Source organism: Myripristis murdjan, chromosome 23 (assembly GCF_902150065.1).
Source record: "Myripristis murdjan chromosome 23, fMyrMur1.1, whole genome shotgun sequence".
NCBI lineage: Eukaryota > Metazoa > Chordata > Actinopteri > Holocentriformes > Holocentridae > Myripristis > Myripristis murdjan.
The window spans coordinates 757,628-777,500 of NC_044002.1; the positions used below are offsets into that span (position 1 = coordinate 757,628).

Below are 19,873 nucleotides of genomic sequence, written 5' to 3' on the forward strand. Positions count from 1 at the left end.
TGAGAGCCAGGCCTTCTCGACCAACATCAGTGTGTGACCTCACCAATGCGCTTTTGGAAGAATGGTCAAAAATTCCTATAAACACTCTCCTCAACCTTGTGGACAGTCTTCCCAGAAGAGTTGAAGCTGTAATAGCTGCATTCAATATGAGTTCATCATATTGAACGCTATGGGTTAGGAATGAGATGGCACTTCAGTTCATAGTATGAGTAAAGGCAGGTGAGCGAATACTTTTGGTAATATAGTGTATATCTTGGTGTACAGGGCCCTATAGGGCAAAATCTTCACTGAAAGTCAGCTGTAGGGTTCAGAACATGAAATCCACTGTAGTACCCTATATGTGCTCACTTAAGACATATTACTCACGCACAAATGCAAACTTGCTGTGTCATAGAATAATACAACTCCTGTGCCTCTCTTTTTCTGTCTTATCTCTTCAGTGTGAGTGTGTGTGTCATGGCTGTCCTCCTCAGACGTGGGTTGTTCACAGCCCTCCATCGCACCCTTGGGAAAGGTGGCAGCTCAGGTGGATACCCTGCACTGCCTGCTGCTCTGCTAGGTAGAGTAACCTGATGGCTGTAGTGGAAAGGCCAGCACTGATGGGGCTGCCTAGATTCTGGTTAGCTTTAGGAGCTCCGTTCATCACACACTGTTAAACTGCAGTAGACCAAGGTTTTAAGGCCTAATGATGCCTAACCCAGCATACACACACTGATGATGTTATCTTAGTTCAGAGTTCAATGCAAAGCTCCATAGGCGTTAATTAAAGTTAAGGTCCTCCTGTTCTATGTGTAATCAGTTGAACTGCATCATTTCTATTATATCAGACTGGACCAGATCACATTTTAAATATATAAATATATTAATAATATATTGGCCCCATATATTGATCTAATCCTTATTTTCAGCTACTCCTAGTTTTTCTCCAGCACAAACCCTCTACACTGGTATGTCCTATTTAGGGGATTGTGTGTGTGTTGGTGCTACAGTCAAAGCTGTGGAATGGGAATTTAAAGAGTTCATTGTGAAGCTCTAGGGTAAGAGCATCTGAGTATTGGGTTAAGTTGGTGAATCCTGTCTTATCCTCTCTGTTTTTTCCTCTTCTGTTTTTGTGTGTCCAGCATCCAGATCTCTTTCTGTTTCCTTGTATTGTAAACGACAATTATGATTACCTGCATCATCAGTCAGGGCCAGTCATTATTATTCAAAACAGAGGAGGGATTCTTTATTTCAGCAGCAGAAACCGCACTGTGCTGTATTCTGAGAAATCTTTTACAGCTTTCTGTCATAATATGGACCTCAAATGCTTGAAGTCACAATGAAAAGACATTTTGCTTTCATAGATTTGAGGATGAAATAGGGTGTTGGTTTGGAACAAAACTTTGGGAGAGCTCATTCAAAAGTGTTATTTGTTTTTTGCCATGAAGAAAGAAGCCAGTTTGGTTCAGTGGGTGGGGTGAGATGGTATTACTGTGTGGGTTTTTGTATGTATGTCTGCTGGTCTGTAAGGAAAAGTGGTGGGATTTTGGAAGTAAAAGAAAATGTGTAAAACCTTTTTATTTTTATTGTTTTTATTGTTTTATTATTATTATTATTTATTTATTTTTTTTTATTGTTGAAGGGATAGTTCACTCACTTTGTAAAAAAAAAAAAGTTTTATTTCACTTCCCCTTTGCTGTTATGTAGGACAGTGGTGCTGTCTTGCTGTCATCATTACTGAGTGCTGGATTATGGCTGGATGCTCTGAATGCTAACTGTTAGCCTCCTGCCACTGAAGTGGACTTACCCCAGCTTACATAAAACATAACCGCCTTAATCCACTTAAATTGTTAAATAAACAAAGTCTGAGTTTGATGGAGTGTAGCAGAATTTTTACAGCCCAAAGTGTAAAAAATATTGATCATTCCAAAAAAAAAAAAAAAAAAAGCCAGTAATAGAACTATTTTTTGTGTGGTCTAAGCTCTCTGTGTCTGGCAGGTGCCTGAAACATAGGTGAAACGTGTGATAAAGACAGCGGATCCTTGCCAGCTATCTTTTAGTACTCTGGAGAAAGTTGGGCATGAATACTTCCGCCATTTTAGAAAACAACAATACCAAAATAAAGCAATCTACTTCTGTCTCTGTTGTGGCTGCTGCTTCTCTGGTGAGTAATGATGAGAAGATAGCACCACTACTGTTGTACTAACAGCTAGGGGGGAGGTGAAATAACGTCAAATTTTTCAAAATGGATGAAGTATTCCTTTAAATAGGTGTAATAAATACAAGGAAAATTAACAATGTCTAACTAACAAGTTTGTTTTTTGTTTTTTTTTTACTGTGACTGATGTTCTTTTAACTGGCTTATCATCTCTCAGTTGTTAAAAAAAATCTCTATTGACTGACCTACAATAAATCCATGGAAAAAGGAGGCCTACTAAAAAGAGTCTGCATTCATGACCTCTGTCCTTCTAGGTTCTTTTCCTATCTACCTCTGTTAACCAGTGTCCCAAGCTCTGCATGAAAAGGAGAAATACCAAGCAGATCCTGGTGACCAAGGCTTTTACTCCACATCTCATCTCTAACAATGTATTTCATGTTTTGATCCATGTTGTCTTCTGTTGTCTCTCCCTCTGCCTGCCCTCTCCTTTTTCCAGCCCAAGATTTGGTTGTTGCCCCGCCAGGTGGTGTTTGTTTCTAGTGGTGGGTGGAGCGTCTCTCTCCAGCAGCCATGTCAGGCTTTAATCTCCTGCATCTGATAACCAAGAGTCAGCCTGTGGCTCTGAGGCCCTGCAGTCTTCCCTCAGGTCCACTGACTGGGTGCTGTGTGCCTGCTGTGCTTTGCCTCTCACACCTTGCCGCTGCTCCGACTGTGTCAGCATGTCTTTGCTGTGTGTGTGTCTGTGTGTGGGGTGATACTGCAAACTGCTGAAAAATACATCAGATGTTACCATCACTTTAAGGTGAACCATCTAGTTTTTCTGAATACTGTTCATCATTATGTAGTTAATTGTGATAACAACCATCAGCCCTGTGAAATTCTATGAAAGCATAATGCATTTACCTGAGAAAGGATTAGGAATTTAGTATCTCAGAATTCCCAGATAATTATCTCATTAATTCTCTAATTCCTAATGGTCATTATCACCATTAATACCTGTTTTTCTGAAGTAATATGATAATTATCTCAAACACCCATGAAAACTTTCTCCGAATTTTAAGATGATTATTTCATTAATTCAGAAAAATTAGCTGAATTTTTTCATGAAAACTTTTGGCAGAATTCTGAGATAATTTCTATATAGAATAAAATAAAATAAAATAAAAAATAAACAGTGCAGATTTTTTTTCTTAAGTGAATGCACTATGCTTCTTTTAATTATTTCATTATTTTTCTTCATGTTTTTCATACACAAAATTTCTTTGTGGGGAACTGTGCTAAGGATCTCCAAATATGGACACAAAACAAATGATTGGGGCCACTGTTTGTGATGCTGGCAGACAGGAATGTTTTTTTTATTTTTTGCAAAACCATACATATTGCTGTATATGTATATGTACAAGTGAGTTTTTCAGCAGTCAGCACCTCTGCTCTTTATTCTCACCTTATATAGCTGCAATTTCAGTTGCTCATGGAATAACAAATAATTCACTGCTTGCCTCCTTTGCAGCTTGCATGGACTATATCAGTTTAGAGAAAGTTTTGCCTCACTAATTGCCTTACCATTAATCTGAAAAGGTTTGTGCCATTCTTTTATACCTCATAGGTGTCGAAAGCTGCTGGTTCATCATCTGTGCCTTTCTGAATTAAGAGACTGAGATGTAGCCAGTGACTGGAATAATTAATACCAACTATTAAGCTTCATCTCAGAGGCCAAACTGAACATTTGAATCTATTCATTGTATGTGGCTCCAATGCCTAAAACAACTTTGGAGTGTGTTTGATTTGAGTGCCTCCACTGACTCCCTGATTGGATTGGTGCAGCCACCTTAAGGGGAAGAGAGAGGGCAACGAAGAAGAAAAAGAAGAAGAGGAGGGTCAGGGCAGGAAAGCCACAAGTTTAACAAGTTAAAATAAGCAAAAGGAGGTAGTGGAGAACAAATCTTGTTTACAATTGGGAAACAATATTTATGTTTAAGGTTGAAAAGGCATAATGATGGAAAAATGTGCTAGTATGACCTCACAGTGCACAAAGTCTAAAAACTTTGCAGGCTATGGTGCAGGCAACATATCCAATTGAATGCCTGTGAATTGCGGGTCTGAAGTCTGAGAAGAAGAAGGAGAAAAAAAAGAAAGAAAAACACTGAGCTCTTTGTTAGCAATAATCTCAAAAAGGGAGTTGTAGCTACACATATCTACAGTGTTAAGGGGTGAGTTAAGAGCGTAGAGCTGCAAAACCACCTCCATTCCATTGAAGCCCCTCCTTGTACTTCACCCCCCTGTGTGTCAAAAGTAACTTTGTACCTATGGATGGAGCCAGGGCATCAATGGACTCTTTTCATTTGCAATGCCTTTGAAGTCCACCTTATTTGTTCCATTCACACAGACCCTGCAAAATGGGGTGTGTTCCTTTCTCCAGATAAGAGAAGAGCCCACAACACCAAACTAGCAACCAGGTTGACAGGTTCTGTATGGGGAAATTCCCACCTGCAGTATCAGAAAAACAGAGAACATCCTTTAAGAAACAATGTGGCGTAGTAAGTGTTGAAATAATGGCGCAACAAGGACTTCTTAAGAAAGACAGCAGGAACAGTCAGTGGCAGAGTAAGAGCAGGTGAGGGCATTTTGTCAGGAAATTGCATTCTAACTCACTGATATTTAAGACAACTGTTGTGTCTTAACAAATGGCACACAAGGATACAATATGTATAATGAAATTAAAGTGTGGTTCCCTCTTGATTGATTAATTGATTGTATAGAAAATAAAATTATTAAACATGGAGGAGTGCAGATGGTGCATTTAATAATCTCACAGCCTGAGAGAAGAAGCTGCTCTGTAGTCTGGTGGTACGGCAGTGAATACTTCTGTATCTTTTGCCTGACGGCAGCAGGGTGAACAGGCTGTGGCTGGGGTGGCTGTTGTCTTTTAGGATCCTTTTGGCTCTGCGCAGGCACCTCACCTAATATCAATGATGCTTGGTAGATGGGTACCAATGATGTTTTGGGCAGTTTTAATCACTCGTTACTCGTCCTGTCCTGGGCCGTGCACATCCCATGCCAATTTGTGATGTTTCCAGTCAGGATGCTTTCAATCGCTCCTTTGTAGAAGTTGACAAGAACTTGGCATGGGAATTTTGCTTTCTTAAGTTTCCTTAAGAAATACAGCCGTTTCTGAGCTTTTTTAACCAGGGCAGAGATATGTGAAGTCCATGTCAGGTTCTCTGTTATGTTGATTCCCAGGAACTTGAAACTGCTCACTTACTCCACCTCAGCTCCATTGATGTAGACAGGGTTGTGTGTCTTTGCCTCCTTTTTTCTAAAATCAACTATCAGCTCTTTGGTTTTGCTGACGTTGAACAGAAGGTTGTTGTCTGTGCACCATTTTGCAAGATGGTTGATTTCCTCCCGATATGAAAACTCATCATTGTTGGAAATCCGGCCGATGATGGTGGTGTCATCCGCGAACTTCACAATAGAGTTCTCTCAATGTCGGGGGTTGCAGTCGTGGGTGTACAGCGTGAACAGGAGGGGGCTGAGCACACAGCCCTGGGGCGCTCTAGTGTTGAGCACTAGAGTGGAGGAGGAGAGACTGCCAATTCGAACTGACTGGGGTCTGTTTGTGAGTAAGTCCAGTATCCAGTTGCAGAGAGTGGTACTGATGCCCAGAGTGTTCAGTTTTCCTATCAGCTTCATGGGGGAGATTGTGTTGAAAGCTGAGCTGAAGTCAACAAACAGCATTCTGATGTAGGTGCTGCTTTTCTCCAGGTGAGTGAAGACTGAGTGGAGAGCAGTGGAGATGGCATCCTCTGTGGATCTGTTGGTTCTGAATGCAAACTGCTGAGGGTCCAGACTGGCAGGGATGTTGTTCTTTATGTGCTGGAGAACCAGTTTCTCAAAGCACTTCATCAGGATGGGGGTGAGTGCCACAGGGCGGTAGTCATTTAGATCAGACACTGCAGACTTTTTAGGCACAGGGATGATGGTGGCTGTCTTGAAGCAGGTGGGAACACTCTCCTGTGACAGCGATATGTTGAAAATGTCAGTAATGACATCTACTAGCTGGTTGGCACATGTTTTTAGTGCACGGCCAGGGATGTTGTCAGGCCCAGCAGCTTTACTCATATTCACTTTCAGCAGGACTTTCCTCACATCCACTGTGGATACTGACAGTGGCCGGTCCTCTGGAGGCGGAGTAGACTTTACAGCTGACTCTCTGTTGAGGAGGTCAAAGCGAGCATAAAATGTGTTTAGCTCCTCTGGTAACGTGGCCTCACACATGATGGGAGCGCTCCTGCTTTTGTAGCCTGTCACATTTCTGACCGCCTGCCACAAGTCTTTGCTGTTGTTGGTGTTGAGGTCTCTCTCCAGTCTCTGCTGATGCCTTCACTTTGCCTCCTTGATGCCAGCTTTCAGTTTTGCTCTGGCAGTGTTGTAGGCTTCTTTGTCACCTGACTTGAAGGCAGCTTTTTTGGCTCTACATAGAGCTCTCACCTCTCCATTCATCCAGGCTTTCTCATTAGGGAATGATTTAACTGTCCTTAATTTACCACATCATCAGCACATTTGCTGATGTATGATGTCACTGATGATGTGTATTCTTCAAGGTCAATATGGTTCTCCTGGGTAGCAGCATCCCTGAACATCTGCCAGTCCGTGCATTCAAAACAGTCCTGTAGAACCGCTGCAGCTTCATCTGTCCACACTTTAACTGTTTTTACAGTTGGTTTGACCCTTTTTGTCAGCTGGATGTAGGTAGGCAGGAGGAGCAAGGAGATGTGGTCTGACTGGCCAAAATGAAGATGAGGGAGGGCTCTGTAGCTGCCAGGAACATTGGTGTAGACATGGTCCAGTGTGTTGTTTCCTCTGGTGGAGATGTGGACGTGCTGGTGGAATCTTGGCAGAACAGGTCCGTTTGATTAAAATCCCCAGCAACAATAATAACAGCATCTGGCTGTTTTGCCATGTGACTGCTGACCTCATACAATTCCAGGAGTGCATTTTTTTGAATTTGCATCCGGTGGAATGTAAACAGCAGCAACAAACACACTGGTGAATTCTCTAGGCAGGTAATATGGCCGACATCTCAGCAGTAAAAATTCAATGTCAGGTGAACATTTTCCATCCACTCTGACTTCACCTGAGCACCAAGCATCATTGATGTACACACAGAGTCCGCCCCCTCTCGTCTTACCGGAGTCTTGTGTTCTTTCGGCCCGGAACAGGCTCCGCCCCTCCAGTGCTAAAGCCTCATCCAGTATATTGTTATGGAGCCACGTCTCTGTGAGGATGAGAGCACCGCAGTTCCTGGTTTCATTCTGCTGGGTCAGCCTGAGCCTTATCTCATCCATTTTATTTTCCTGCGACCGGACATTTGCCAGGAGTAGGCTGGGTAGTGGGACAGCCTTGGGTCCAAGCTTTCTTAGCTTAAGTCTTACCTCTCTTCCTGGGTCGACCACACCGCTTGCAATGACGTCTGGTCCGTATGTTTTTGAATGTCGGATCTTGAGATGCCGAGAGCAGAGATCGTTTCAAGGTCAGCTGCACTCAATCACTCAGTCACTGCACCTCCTCCTCCGATACCGACGAACGTATCACCATCATAAGAAATACGATTCCCAGCAATAAAAGCGAGAGAATCACTCCTTTTTCGTATTTTTATTTTCCTTGTCATGACAATGACAAGGAAAATGTTTCTTGTTAGCTGTGTTTATTTCCTGTTTTAGGCTTAGATGTGATTCACTTTCAAATGCACTGGGTACGTCTCGTTGTGCCAAGCAGAGTTGGTGTACCCAAATAGCCTTGTTCCGACTTGGGAATCGACAGCTTCATCTACTTCATGAAATTCATTCATTCATTCATCTTCTAAACCGCTTATCCTCACTAGGGTCGCAGGGACTTCATGAAATTGAATTAGTTATATGTCTTGAACACAGTTATTGTGGCTCAACTGTGACTTAATAATCCACTCTGGTCAGTCATCAACAGATCCATCAATTTACCCTCACAAAAATCTTTGAATGGTCATTCAGTCTGAATATCAGGCTCGTTCCCAAAAATATTTCTAACATGGTAAGTCAAGAGACAAAGATGGTGTTGCTGCCAAGTTATAGTGTTGGTGCCAAGTTGGTGCCAAGTTCTGGGGCAAAAAAGAGACTCTGAAGTGTAACATCAAGGAAATGGACTGATATTTGTACCCTCAACTCATTGGGTAGATTACTTTTTTTTATATAGCCCATTGTCTAAAAAGCACAATCATGAAGCAAGATGCTAAAAACCCGTTTTGCTCCATAACCACTTAGCAAAACTAAATCTTGTTACTGACCTATAAGATCGCATAACAAGCTTCATAATGCAGCATTAACTCACCCAAACTGGCTTGTAGTTTGAGTTGTGGTCACATGCTTTGGTTCTTTTTTTCTCCTTGCACAGACACAATACAGAATCACTGGTATGGCAACTCATAATCAATAGTATTCTCATTTAACAAAACTTGATGTGTTATCAAGAGTTCTAATTCAATGAAAAATGACCTTATCATAAAATCAGCTGAGTTGAAAAATGGAACAAAAACTACACAAGCTGCCACTATTTGATCTGGTCAGAGACAATCCAGTGTCCTGTTGACCCTTGTTTTAACCCCCAGTGGGAGGTTGGTGCCTGAGCATTGTGTTGAGACAGAAGAATGACAGGACCAGTTTTAGAATGCTGGATACATGAGGACTAATATAGCAGTGACATGCAGTCTTTCCCTCTCCAGCAGAAGTCCCAGTACAGGATAGATAGTGATTTTTTTGTCCTCTGGCTTTGTCCTTTAGGAGCATGCCGTTCCAAGAAGACCTGGCCAGTGAGCTTCTCCGAGGAGGAGCTGAGGAAACGCCTGACTCCTATGCAGTACCACGTTACTCAAGAGAGAGGAACTGAGAGGTAGGAGGAATCCACTCAGACTCTTAATCGAATATGACCTTTTTCACCACAAATGCAAAAAAAAATGTCAAAAAAAAAAAATGGCAGGAGAATACCAGAAAATGTAAAAAACAAGACCAGAAAATTAGCCAGAAATTGAACAGAAAGTTTGGGGGCATTTCTGGGTCATTGAGTGAGATGGCTGTGTAAGTTTGGATTAATGGTGTTCCCATCATAACTGAAATCTCCAAATTTAGTCTGGATTAATTGACAAACCACCCCATGACATGATAGAGCCTGCATCACCATCTCCTTTGTTAATTGAAGGCGATAATGAATCAACGTTCTACCTGAATCGGACCACACCAATATTGTGCAACCACCCAACAATCACACACAGCTGCTGGTTCACAAAGTGCCTGTTGCTCCTCAGGATCTCTCTTTAATTTCTCATCTGATCAATATTTTCCCAGCTATTGCTGACTTAAAAGTTTCTTTGAATGAAATCTGGCAAGATATGAGTGCCATAGGCGTTGTTGTCACCACAATCCAAACTGACATGAACAGTTTAAAGGTCACCATCTCCAGAACACAGAGAAAGTTCCTTGGCCTAATTCAGTCACAGCAATCTCAAAAGAGCCGATACTATCCAATCTGGCATGCAGGCACAGCGCGAGGTCACTCAACTAAACAGAGAAGATTCAAAACATGGAGGACTGGGTTGCTGAACAGGAGTATTAGTCACACAGATCTAACTTCAGATTTATCTTCCTCCCTGAAGGAGAGGAGGGTAGCGATACAATTGGTCCTCTGTAGCGCCAACTCCCTAGATGGCAAGAGGTTTTGTGGAGATGGGGCAGACCCACGGGATTGATGTCAAGTCCTCTGGTTATAATAAACCTCGACCAACTATATTCAGCATCTATTGAGAATCATAAGCTGATGCCATTTGCTGATTATTCCCCACATGCCTCAAGCCACAGAATAGCTTTCACACCTGTTATGAAAGTTGAAGGTCTCTCACAATATTGATACCCTCCTGTTTGATTCATCTGAAATTTACACAGGTCAACCTGATCTGCTGCTCCTCATCCAAAGGGAATCTCCTTCCCTCCCTTTCCACTGTCAGGTTTTCCACAAGATATGTACATGTCCTCACATGCTTATTCATGCGTACATTAATTTACACCATCACAGTGCCAATTTCCAGAACTGAAAGGTGTTCTTGTCGTCAGACAAGATTAATAATAATAATAATAATAATAATAATAATTATAAGAAAATGATTTATAAATATATATTTAAAATTATATTATTATAAGAAAATTACCACAAAACTATCCCAAAAATTTATAAGGAAAATAAAGAGTTTGCTTGCCTATGGTATCCTGGGCTTCAAAAGGTTAAGCCAGGAAATCAGATTGCACATTTGTCGCATTATACTGATTTGTCAAAACCCCTGGTTTACACAGGCTAATACATACAAATATTATGTATTAGGGAAATATTATTTCTATATCCCTCTATGGTACGCATTATGATCCCAGTTGGTAAAAAAATGTTTTGGACTCACAAAGTGCATTATTATAGTAGACTATAGAAGATCAGTCACCAATCCAATTGCTATTAACTTTACTAAGAGTCAAATGTGTATCTGTCAAATTGATGGACCTGAAAAAATAACTAAATGATTCTATGTGGTTGTGGAGCGTGAGTCCATAAAGTTTACAATATGCTTTTGAACAGTGTAGGCCTATAACTAAATACAAAATGTTATCAACATGCCAGGCTAGCAATTTGTAATGGTATGGTGTTGCCATATGGCAACATACACATTTGAACATTTTCTATTATTTAATGATCAAGTGCAGTGCAATAAACTACAGAATAATGAACTTAACTCACCCATTATTGAGTATATATATTTTTTCCCAGTTGAAAAATGTCGTTAAAACACTTTTTTAGATGATTTCTGAGGAGTCAAATGGCGAGGCTCCTCCCCGTGAAGTCATCTGCAGAAAAGGGCTTCAGAATTGCCTCCAGAAAGTCATGTGACAAATTTAAACACTGCTATTGGTTTACTTAGAACCCTACCTCTCTTTTAATGCATTGCCTCAAACTGGGGATGTATTGTCTGTGTGTAGAAGGCTTAAAATGGGTTTGTTGCCAAATGGCAACATCGTACCATAGAGGGATACAAGCAAATCCTGTCTAAGCATGTTGGATACAGTCAACCTGAGGTTTATGACTGATTGCTTATGACATGCATCATTGCACCCTCTTTCACAAAGGTGGGTTGCTTTCTTTATCAACTGAAACACTTTATTGTTTGTTGATTCTGATGTGTAGAACAATTCAAAGTCATATGCGGATGTATTTAAACTCTGTTAGTCTAGAAACATGTAACCACATATATACTTGGGGCCCATAGGAGCTACCACCATTGTTTTCCACTATCGGGCTCTGACTACAACTGGGTGTCTCTTCTCTTGCTGTTACTGTTAGTAATCACTGACTGTCCCTTTTGTTTACTGAGGTGCGAGACCTTTGAAAAATATAATGATTCTGAAATGTTCCTGCAGGCAGGTGAAGCAGGCAGTTTTTCTCATTTCTGTACAGTTTAATCAGTGGTGATGCTTCATCGATCACGTCTTAGTGACAGTGAAGTTCATATTCTCCTAAGTATTGTGCAGTGGGCATTTATTATGCCAATTTTCTCATCTGCTCTCTTGGCCAACTTCCCCATCCACTATTATAGCCAGTGATTAAAACTGTCATTGTTGAGGAGATATAATCATTCTTAGGAAGAACAACAACAACAAAAACTCAACACAAAACGCAACATAAATTTGACATTTTGTATGAAACAAAGAGGGTGGTGGGTGGAGGATGGTGAATTAGTTTGTTGTCTATGTTGCATATTGTTAAGACTGTGGTTGTAGATGATGTCTCATGTACTATTGTGAGCAACGCAGGTTTACTGACAAAGCCTTTCTCCACAGTGCCTTCAGGGGAGAGCTCACAGATAATAAAGAGGAAGGAATATACTCTTGCGTCGTCTGTGGTGGCCCATTATTTAGGTAAGCCAGGAGCTGCACTGTGTGTCTGTCTACCCATTTGTACATTTGGTATGTGTATTTAATTGGTAAAGGTCTAACTATGCTCATCCATAGCCACTTTCCCTTTAAATGGTTGAAAAGTGTCCACGCGGTGCCTGACAGAAACCTGCAGAGATTAATGCTACCTGACAGTACGTCAGATCTATGTAGAAAACCATTAGCAGGTCACCATTTTCCCACAGCTCGATGGAGAGCTTCAAAGGAGGCAGAATTTATTGCTGGAGTTAGTCCATATCTCAGGAGCAATGTTCCCACAGAACACCCCTCCCAGCCTTAAGCAGCATGCATGTTTATTCTTGGGATCGACCAATATTGATTTTTCAGGGCCGATAACCAATTATTGGTAATCTAGGACACCGACAGCTGGCATTTTGGGGTTTTATTCATTTGCAGTTAATTTGAAAATTTCAGTGTCAAAACTTGCAGCACTGGAAATGCCAAAGCAAGCCTTGCTTTGCATTAACAAATGATCTTACTTACCTGTCTTTAAGACAGGTAAGTAAGATCAGAATACTACAAAAAGTTTTTGTTTTTCTGTAAAACTAAATCATAGACAAATCCAGTCAAAAGGGAAATGAACATTGTAACTATATTATGGCAAACGTCACCCAACCCACTTGCACACACACACACACACACACACACACCAAAAAACAAAAACAAAACAGAGGGCATATGCACATATTACTAATATACACATACATATACACTCATGCACATGCATATTTACTCAAAAGACATAAGAATAAATGAATAAATAAATAAATATGTTAGTAAATAAGTACATAAATAAAGTTACTGATAGTCCGCAACCCAAAAACATTTATTTTTTTGTCATAGAGGACTAAAAAAACCCCAAAATATTCACATTTCAGAAACTAAAATCAAAAATTTGAAAAGTTCCCTCTTCAGAATCACTCAAACCGATTAATCAATTATCAAATAGCTGGCAGTTAATTTAATAGTTGGCAACTAACTGATTAACTAATTAACTAAATTGTTTAACTAACTGTTGCAGCTCATCTGTTGTAGTGTTTGGTTGGAATGAAGACCTGTTGGACCTTCTTATGGGCAATGTTTGTGAACTATTGTTTTAACATTGCCTGGATACTGTCTCTTGAACCAAACCAGAATTTATTTCCACCTGCCAAGTATTGCCAAGTATACCACATTAAGATGTGCAATATGAGCATAAATTTAACTTCTCTGTTTTTTGTTTGTTTGTTTGTTTTTGTAGGTCAGACACAAAATTTGATTCGGGATCAGGTAAGTTAATGTTGGATGTGTTCTGACTGACAAACAATCATTCAGCAATTATTGAGATCATTATAGGAGTCAGTCTCGTATGGAGCTGTATAACAAAACTGTGCTGTTATTCACAGTGCAGTTGGTGGTGTTGCAGCCACATGACTTAAAAAAAAAAGTTGCCGGGTTGCTCTAAGATACACAGCAGTGCTGGTTACCTGTCAACATGTGCCAAAGATTAGAGAGTACAGTCCATCATGGAGGGTTTTTTTTTTTTTTTTTTTTTTACCTCTGCCAACAGAATTGGCAAGGTTTATGTAGTAAAAATAGTCTCAAGACAGCAATGTTTCTCACAGGAAATTATTGATTGGGATCATGCATGTCAATATAGTGATAACTTCCACTTTGCTAGAAAATACACTTAATACCTTTGTATTAAATTTCTTCAAAATCTTCGCTACATAGTCTGGATAGACATGGTTCTAAGTTTCAACTTGACTGGTCAGCTGGCATACAACCACAAGACAGTATGTCTAGGTTAAAATTTAGTATACAAATAATATTACCTTCAGTTAAAAGCATGAAAGGTAGGAACAGACAAAAGTTTACTTCGGTCAACTATGTGACATGGAAATGCCATAGAACTGCATAGTGCTGGCAGAGGTATGCAGTCTGAGTGCTATCTTTCCAGTTATCTGTTGTTTTATTTTATAGCAGAGAAGTTGGAGATTGACCTCTTTTCTTCTCCCTTTCTGCTTGATCAAAAGGACGACAGCACACGCACTCAGCTGTCTAATTTCTTCTGAGAGCAAAGACGGCCCTTGTGGTTATTAATCTTGGTGAATTACATCTCTGTGAATACCTGGGTGACTTAAGAAGATTCTAATATTTCCAGAAATTTGTTTAAATTAACTCTTTCATGCATGAATTATGAAAGCCTGAGTCAAGATTTTTTTCTTATGTGTTTTTACTCTTCTTAGGGCATGAACACTTTTGTGAGTCTCCATACTTCTTTAAGGATGCAGGACTGGTATTACCATGTCATGATACTAGTATTAATATGTTTTCAGCAACAAGAATTGACAGTCTCTGCATAAACCTCAATGGAAGGGAGCAGCAGAGAGCATTCTAACAGCTAATAGAATAGAATAGAATAGAAGATACAGTGGTCCCTCGTTAATCAATCCGCAATAGGCAAAATCCGCAAAGTAGTCAGCTTTATTTTTTACAATTATTATAGATGTTTTAAGGCTGTAAAACCCCTCACTACACACTTTATACACAGCTGAACGCATTCTGTACTGTACAGGAGACACGGCACGGAGGAGATTGATTGACAATGGTCTACAGTCCCTTAGCCAATCAGGACGCAGAACACAATGCGCAGGCTCCCTTAGCCAATCAGGACGCAGAACACAATGCGCTGTAAAAAAAAAAAAAAAATGCAAAACTGCACTAAAAAAAATCTGCGAAACTGCAAGGCCACGAAAGGTGAACCGCGTTATAGCGAGGGACAACTGTACTTTATTCATCCCACAGGGAAATTCGAGTATCCAGCAGCTCAAAACATGACATATACAGGGCTCTGGTATTTTTTTTTTTGTGTGTGTGTGGCAACAATTTGGCATAAGTTAGCATTTAACGAATGATCTTCTGATTTTCAGCGAAGCACATGGATAGATCCACCAATAGTATATTGTTATCAAAGTCAGTTGGCCAATAACAGATGAGTGGGGAGGGTCTAAAAACAGCATGCCGTGTGCATTTTGTGCAACAGATGGACGCGGCAGTCTACCTTCTGGTAGAGTAGATCTGGTAGAGCTAAGCAACGCTGAAGTAGAGTAGAGTAGGGAAGAGAGATGGAAGCAAAATACATTCAGTGTTTCCCCTATCATTTTATTGGCGGGCCGCAGCACCCGCCCCCCGACACGCTAAATTAATTTTCAAAGTAAAAAATAAATAAAATCACAACAGAAATAATTTAACGTCACGTTTCTGTACCTGCACTCATCCATATGCAGACAGAGAGAGGAGATCAGAGGAGAATCACACCTGTACCCACGTAAGTGAAATAAATAATTCATGTCGGACCGGCTACAGCCACCTGAAAAATAGGCGAAAATATCGGCGTTTTTTTTAAACGCACGGCATGACAGCCTGAGTCGACCACCAGCGGTGAAGATGAGTGCGTTTTCACTCCTCCGGTCCCGGTCCAAGTCAAATGGACGCCCACACGGGCGTTTAAAGCACTGCTGCCGCTGTTACTCACGACCAGAGCCTATTCTATTAATATAGATTGATATAATATAGATGGGTCAATGAGTACAAATCTGAAGAATATTGAGCAACTTACAGGGATGCAAACAGCGCGCCGAAAAGCGTCAACTTTTCAGCGTGCTAGTTAAGGGTCAACTTAACTAGGGCCCTATAATTTCCGCGAACATGGAATTGCGGAATTAGCCAAATAAAACGGAATCTATTTTTAACGCGGAATTTGACATAATTTGAATGAAATGTTGTTTTTGTGTGGGATATGAACGTATGTCTGGAGAAAATTACATGGAGAGAAGCAAATCTGGATGGCACAACCCCTCCAGTTGTTTCACCTGCACCTGCACCACCAAGAAAAACATTACAACAGTCCAAAAGGCAGATAAACTTTCCAGGCTACAGCAGCGCGCTGACATATAGATTGTGTAACAAAGCGAAGAGTTGCCACTGCGCTCTGTTTTCACTGGCTAACAGCAGCACACTGACAGCTTAGCTTGTCTATTCAGAGAAGCGGTATCACTTTGGCTTATTTTTCAAACCATGTTATCACATGCATACTACTGCTCCTTATTATTGTTTACTGTTGACGCATGCTACACATGCTAAAGAGCCTTATGGCTGTGGGGACAAAGGACCTTTTAAACCTCTCCATCCTGCAGCGCAGTGATTTTAGCCGCTCACTGCGGTTGCTCCTCTGTCCAGCCAGGATGTTGTGGAGAGGATGGTTCATATTATCCCTTATTGCCTGCAGTCTCTTCAGCATGCGCCCCTCCACCACAGTTGTCAGTCCATCCAGCTTCCTGCCCAGCACTGAACTGGCCTTTTTCACCAGTTTGTCCAGGTGCCTTAAAACAAATAATAAAACAAAGAGCTTGCCACCACAGTCTGGGAGAACATATGCAGCAAGTCACTGCAGACATCAAATGACCTGAGCCTCAAGAGGAAGAAGAGTTGGCTCTGCCCTTTCTTGTACAGCGTGTTTGTGTTTGCAGATTAGTCCAGCTTGTTGTTTAGGACCACACCCAACTACTTGTAGGTCTGCACAACCTTGATGGCCTCCCCTCTTATGCAGACCGGCTGACAGGGTGGCTTAGTTCTCCTGAAGTCCACCACCATCTCCTTAGTCTTGGTGGTGTTCAGAAGAAGGCCATTCGTATCACTCCAGGCCCTGAAGGCCTCCACAAGGTCCCTATACTCCCCCTCCTGTCCACCTCGCACACATGCTACCACAGCTGTATCATCTGAATACTTCTGAATGTGGCAGGACTCAGCGTTGTATTTAAAGTCAGATGTGTAGAGCGTGAACAGGAAGGGAGCTAGCACAGTCCCCTGTGGGGCACCTGTCCAGTGTCCCAGAGACACAATTCCTCAGCCTGACAAACTGTGGCCTTGCTGTTAGGTAGTCCGTGATCCAGGAAATTAAGGAGGGATCCACCCCCATATTTCCGAGCTTGTCTCTCAGTATGGGGGGCTGGATGGTATTAACCCTATAAAGCCTGAACTATGAAAGAATTGGCAGAAAATTCCATTTTTTTAAAATTGAACCCTTTATTTAGTCCTATAACAAAATATATTAAAAAAAAAAAAAAATCAAAAAATATGTTATTACACGACCTTTCTGGTGTATGATATATGATATGTACTTGAAGTGCCAATGGTATGGTCCAGGGTGAACAGCGGAAGTGTTCAAAGGTATACAACAGTATTTTGGTCAAGTATTGATTAAACTGAAAACGAAAAACGGAATTGAAAATGTGTATCATATATGATATGAATGGCTTTATAGGGTTAAAAGCGCTGGAAAAGTCAAAGAACGTGATCCTCACATAGGAACCAGGCACGTCTAGGTAGGTGTAGACCCGGTGCAGCATGTAGAGGACCGCGTCCTCCACTCCTGTTTGTTCCTGGTAGGCAAACTGAAGGGGTCCAGATCCTGTGCCACCTGTGGTCATATGTGACGGAGGATCAGCCACTCCAAGATTTTCATAAGGTGTGAAGTCAAAGCCACCAGCCTGTAGTCTTTTATCTCTACCGGGTGCCCAACTCTGGGCACCATGATGTTTTCCACTGTACAGGGACTTTTTCTGACTGCAGACTCATGTTGAAGAGCTTCTGGAGAGGTTCAGCTAGCTCAGATGCACAGTCTTTCAGTACTCTAGGTCACACACCGCCCAGACCTGCTGCTTTCCCTGGATGCAATCTCCTGAGCTCCTCCCTCACCTCATGTATTGTAAAAGACAGGGGAGGCTGGCAAGGTGTAGTGGAATGTGCAGCTGCAGGTGACATGTTACTGCTGCATGGAGAAAAAGATGGTGTTATGGCCCCAGGTGTGGTGTGAGCTACAGCTGCAGCTTTGGGGGTGTAGTTGCATAGAGAAGACAGTGGGGTAACAGCAGCAGCCGTGTCTGAGACTGTGTCTGATGTGGTGGGAAGGGGAGTGGGTGAGACTGACCCAGTTGAGGCAGGGCAGAGTCCGGCCACTCTGTCAAACCTGTTGTAAAACTGGTTGAAGTCGTTGGCTTGCAATGATATGCATATCATTGCAATTCCACCATAGAAACCATTGCATTTAGGAGAAAATGCCTTTAAACAGCTGTCCACTGTAGTGACCGCTATGCGCCAAAGGGTTAACAGTATCAATGATTCTGCACTGAAGTTATTTTCCTGAAGCATGTGGCTTCTGTCATTGCTAATTCTCAGGAATTCCCCTGCTTTGTAACTACAGTTAGTGAGCTATTAATTGACTTTGCCTGGAAGTAGAACATTCCCAAAAGAAAAGAGGGGTTGTGATGTCAGTGAATGTGCATTTGGGGAATACTGAATATCCAAAAATGAGGCAGTAGTACAGGCAGTTTTTGCTTAATGTGAATTCTCAGGCCACCCTTTTTCTAAGCTCTAGCCTGTTCATTGGCCTAGTCAGAATCTCCAAATAGACAAGGTATGTTGAAGAGTGATGATCAGTAGGATGAGGCAGAGAGACATACTACAGTAGGTTCTAAAAATATGCAAAAAAAAAAATTAGGTGACTTAAATTGCTTAAAACCCCTAAAAACCAACTTGTTAAAATGTTCTAGTTTGACAGAATTAACCATTCACTCATACAACACAAAGTCTTTTCAGCTCACGATTTATTTTTATAGAGCAGATGGAACATTTTGGTCTGAAACAAATCGGATTTTTCACTTCTGAACAGCAGATGGAAACCATAGTTTAATGCAGCACTATGTTCCTAGTCAAACCAAGGCTCACACATACTAAATTTCTAGTATTCATTTATTTATTAAGAGATAAAACTTTCAGATCGGTGCAGTAGCCATCCCCCAGGATTCTCCTGTTCTGACTCGTATGATTCCTGTGATGTCCCTGAGATTTTTCCTGGGTTTGAGTGGAATTTCATGGCTTTGTAGTTGTGGCCAGCCGAGAGAAAGGGGATGATGGCAAGGACCATGGATCCCATCTCCACAGAGGTAGTGTCGTAAAGGAGGCCAGCTAGCTGTAACCACAAGAAGCTGGGTCCTGCACGAACTATTTTGCTACTGATAGGACGCTTTTTTCACAGTCTAACTTCTCAGCTTGGCCATTTTCATGTGGGGTTTACTGTCAGTGTTGTTGCATTTGTGATGCTGTGTATTACATCTGATACAATGTGAAACACAGAGATGTGAGGTGCTTTGAGGTCCGTCCAAAGTGTTATTTTAGCTATTATTTTAATTTTGGTTTCGGGGGCACAATGAAGCTGAACAATATACAAAGAGTAGGGGTAAAATTTCAATAGTCAGAATTAAAATAATATAGTGCGTATTATAGCCGATCATGTCAGGTAATTTGCAAATGTTTAACATATTAGCTCTGCAAACTTAAAATTCTGCCCAATTATTCATTGCACCAACTTTAGCATTTCTATAATTGTTTGAACTGAAAATTGAGGGATTTTGATTACATATTGTGAAATCTTCAGTACCCCCACATGATTTCCAAAATGGTTTGTTCTGATGTAAAATGTGGGCAAATTGTAGCAAACGGGCCAAATATTCAAAATACTGATATTGTCCTTGGTTGCATGGCAAGCTGAGTTAAGGTCTGTTGATAAACAAAATCAGTTCCTATTTTTGAACCAAACTGGGGCATCAAATGGTTTCAGTTCCCAGCTCTTCTTTCATGGAACGTTTACCAAAACAAGACTAAGTAAGTATTCAAG

At 41.1% G+C, this 19,873-nt stretch overlaps 1 protein-coding gene across 4 annotated transcripts in view; it reads left to right on the forward strand.

Annotated features, from left to right (window-relative positions):
- Positions 1–19,873, forward strand: part of msrb3 (methionine sulfoxide reductase B3) — a 38,549-nt gene that overhangs the window by 15,676 nt on the left and 3,000 nt on the right. For 2 of the 4 annotated variants that reach the window (XM_030045819.1, XM_030045820.1), the window contains exons 2-5: positions 441–559; positions 8,953–9,061; positions 12,043–12,120; positions 13,397–13,425. In XM_030045819.1, the coding sequence (XP_029901679.1) occupies positions 457–559; positions 8,953–9,061; positions 12,043–12,120; positions 13,397–13,425 (319 nt within the window). In that variant the 5' untranslated portion in view covers positions 441–456. Of the gene's footprint in view, positions 1–440; positions 560–2,633; positions 2,784–8,952; positions 9,062–12,042; positions 12,121–13,396; positions 13,426–19,873 lie in introns of all 4 variants that reach the window. The other 2 variants (XM_030045822.1, XM_030045821.1) reach the window with 2 other exon arrangements.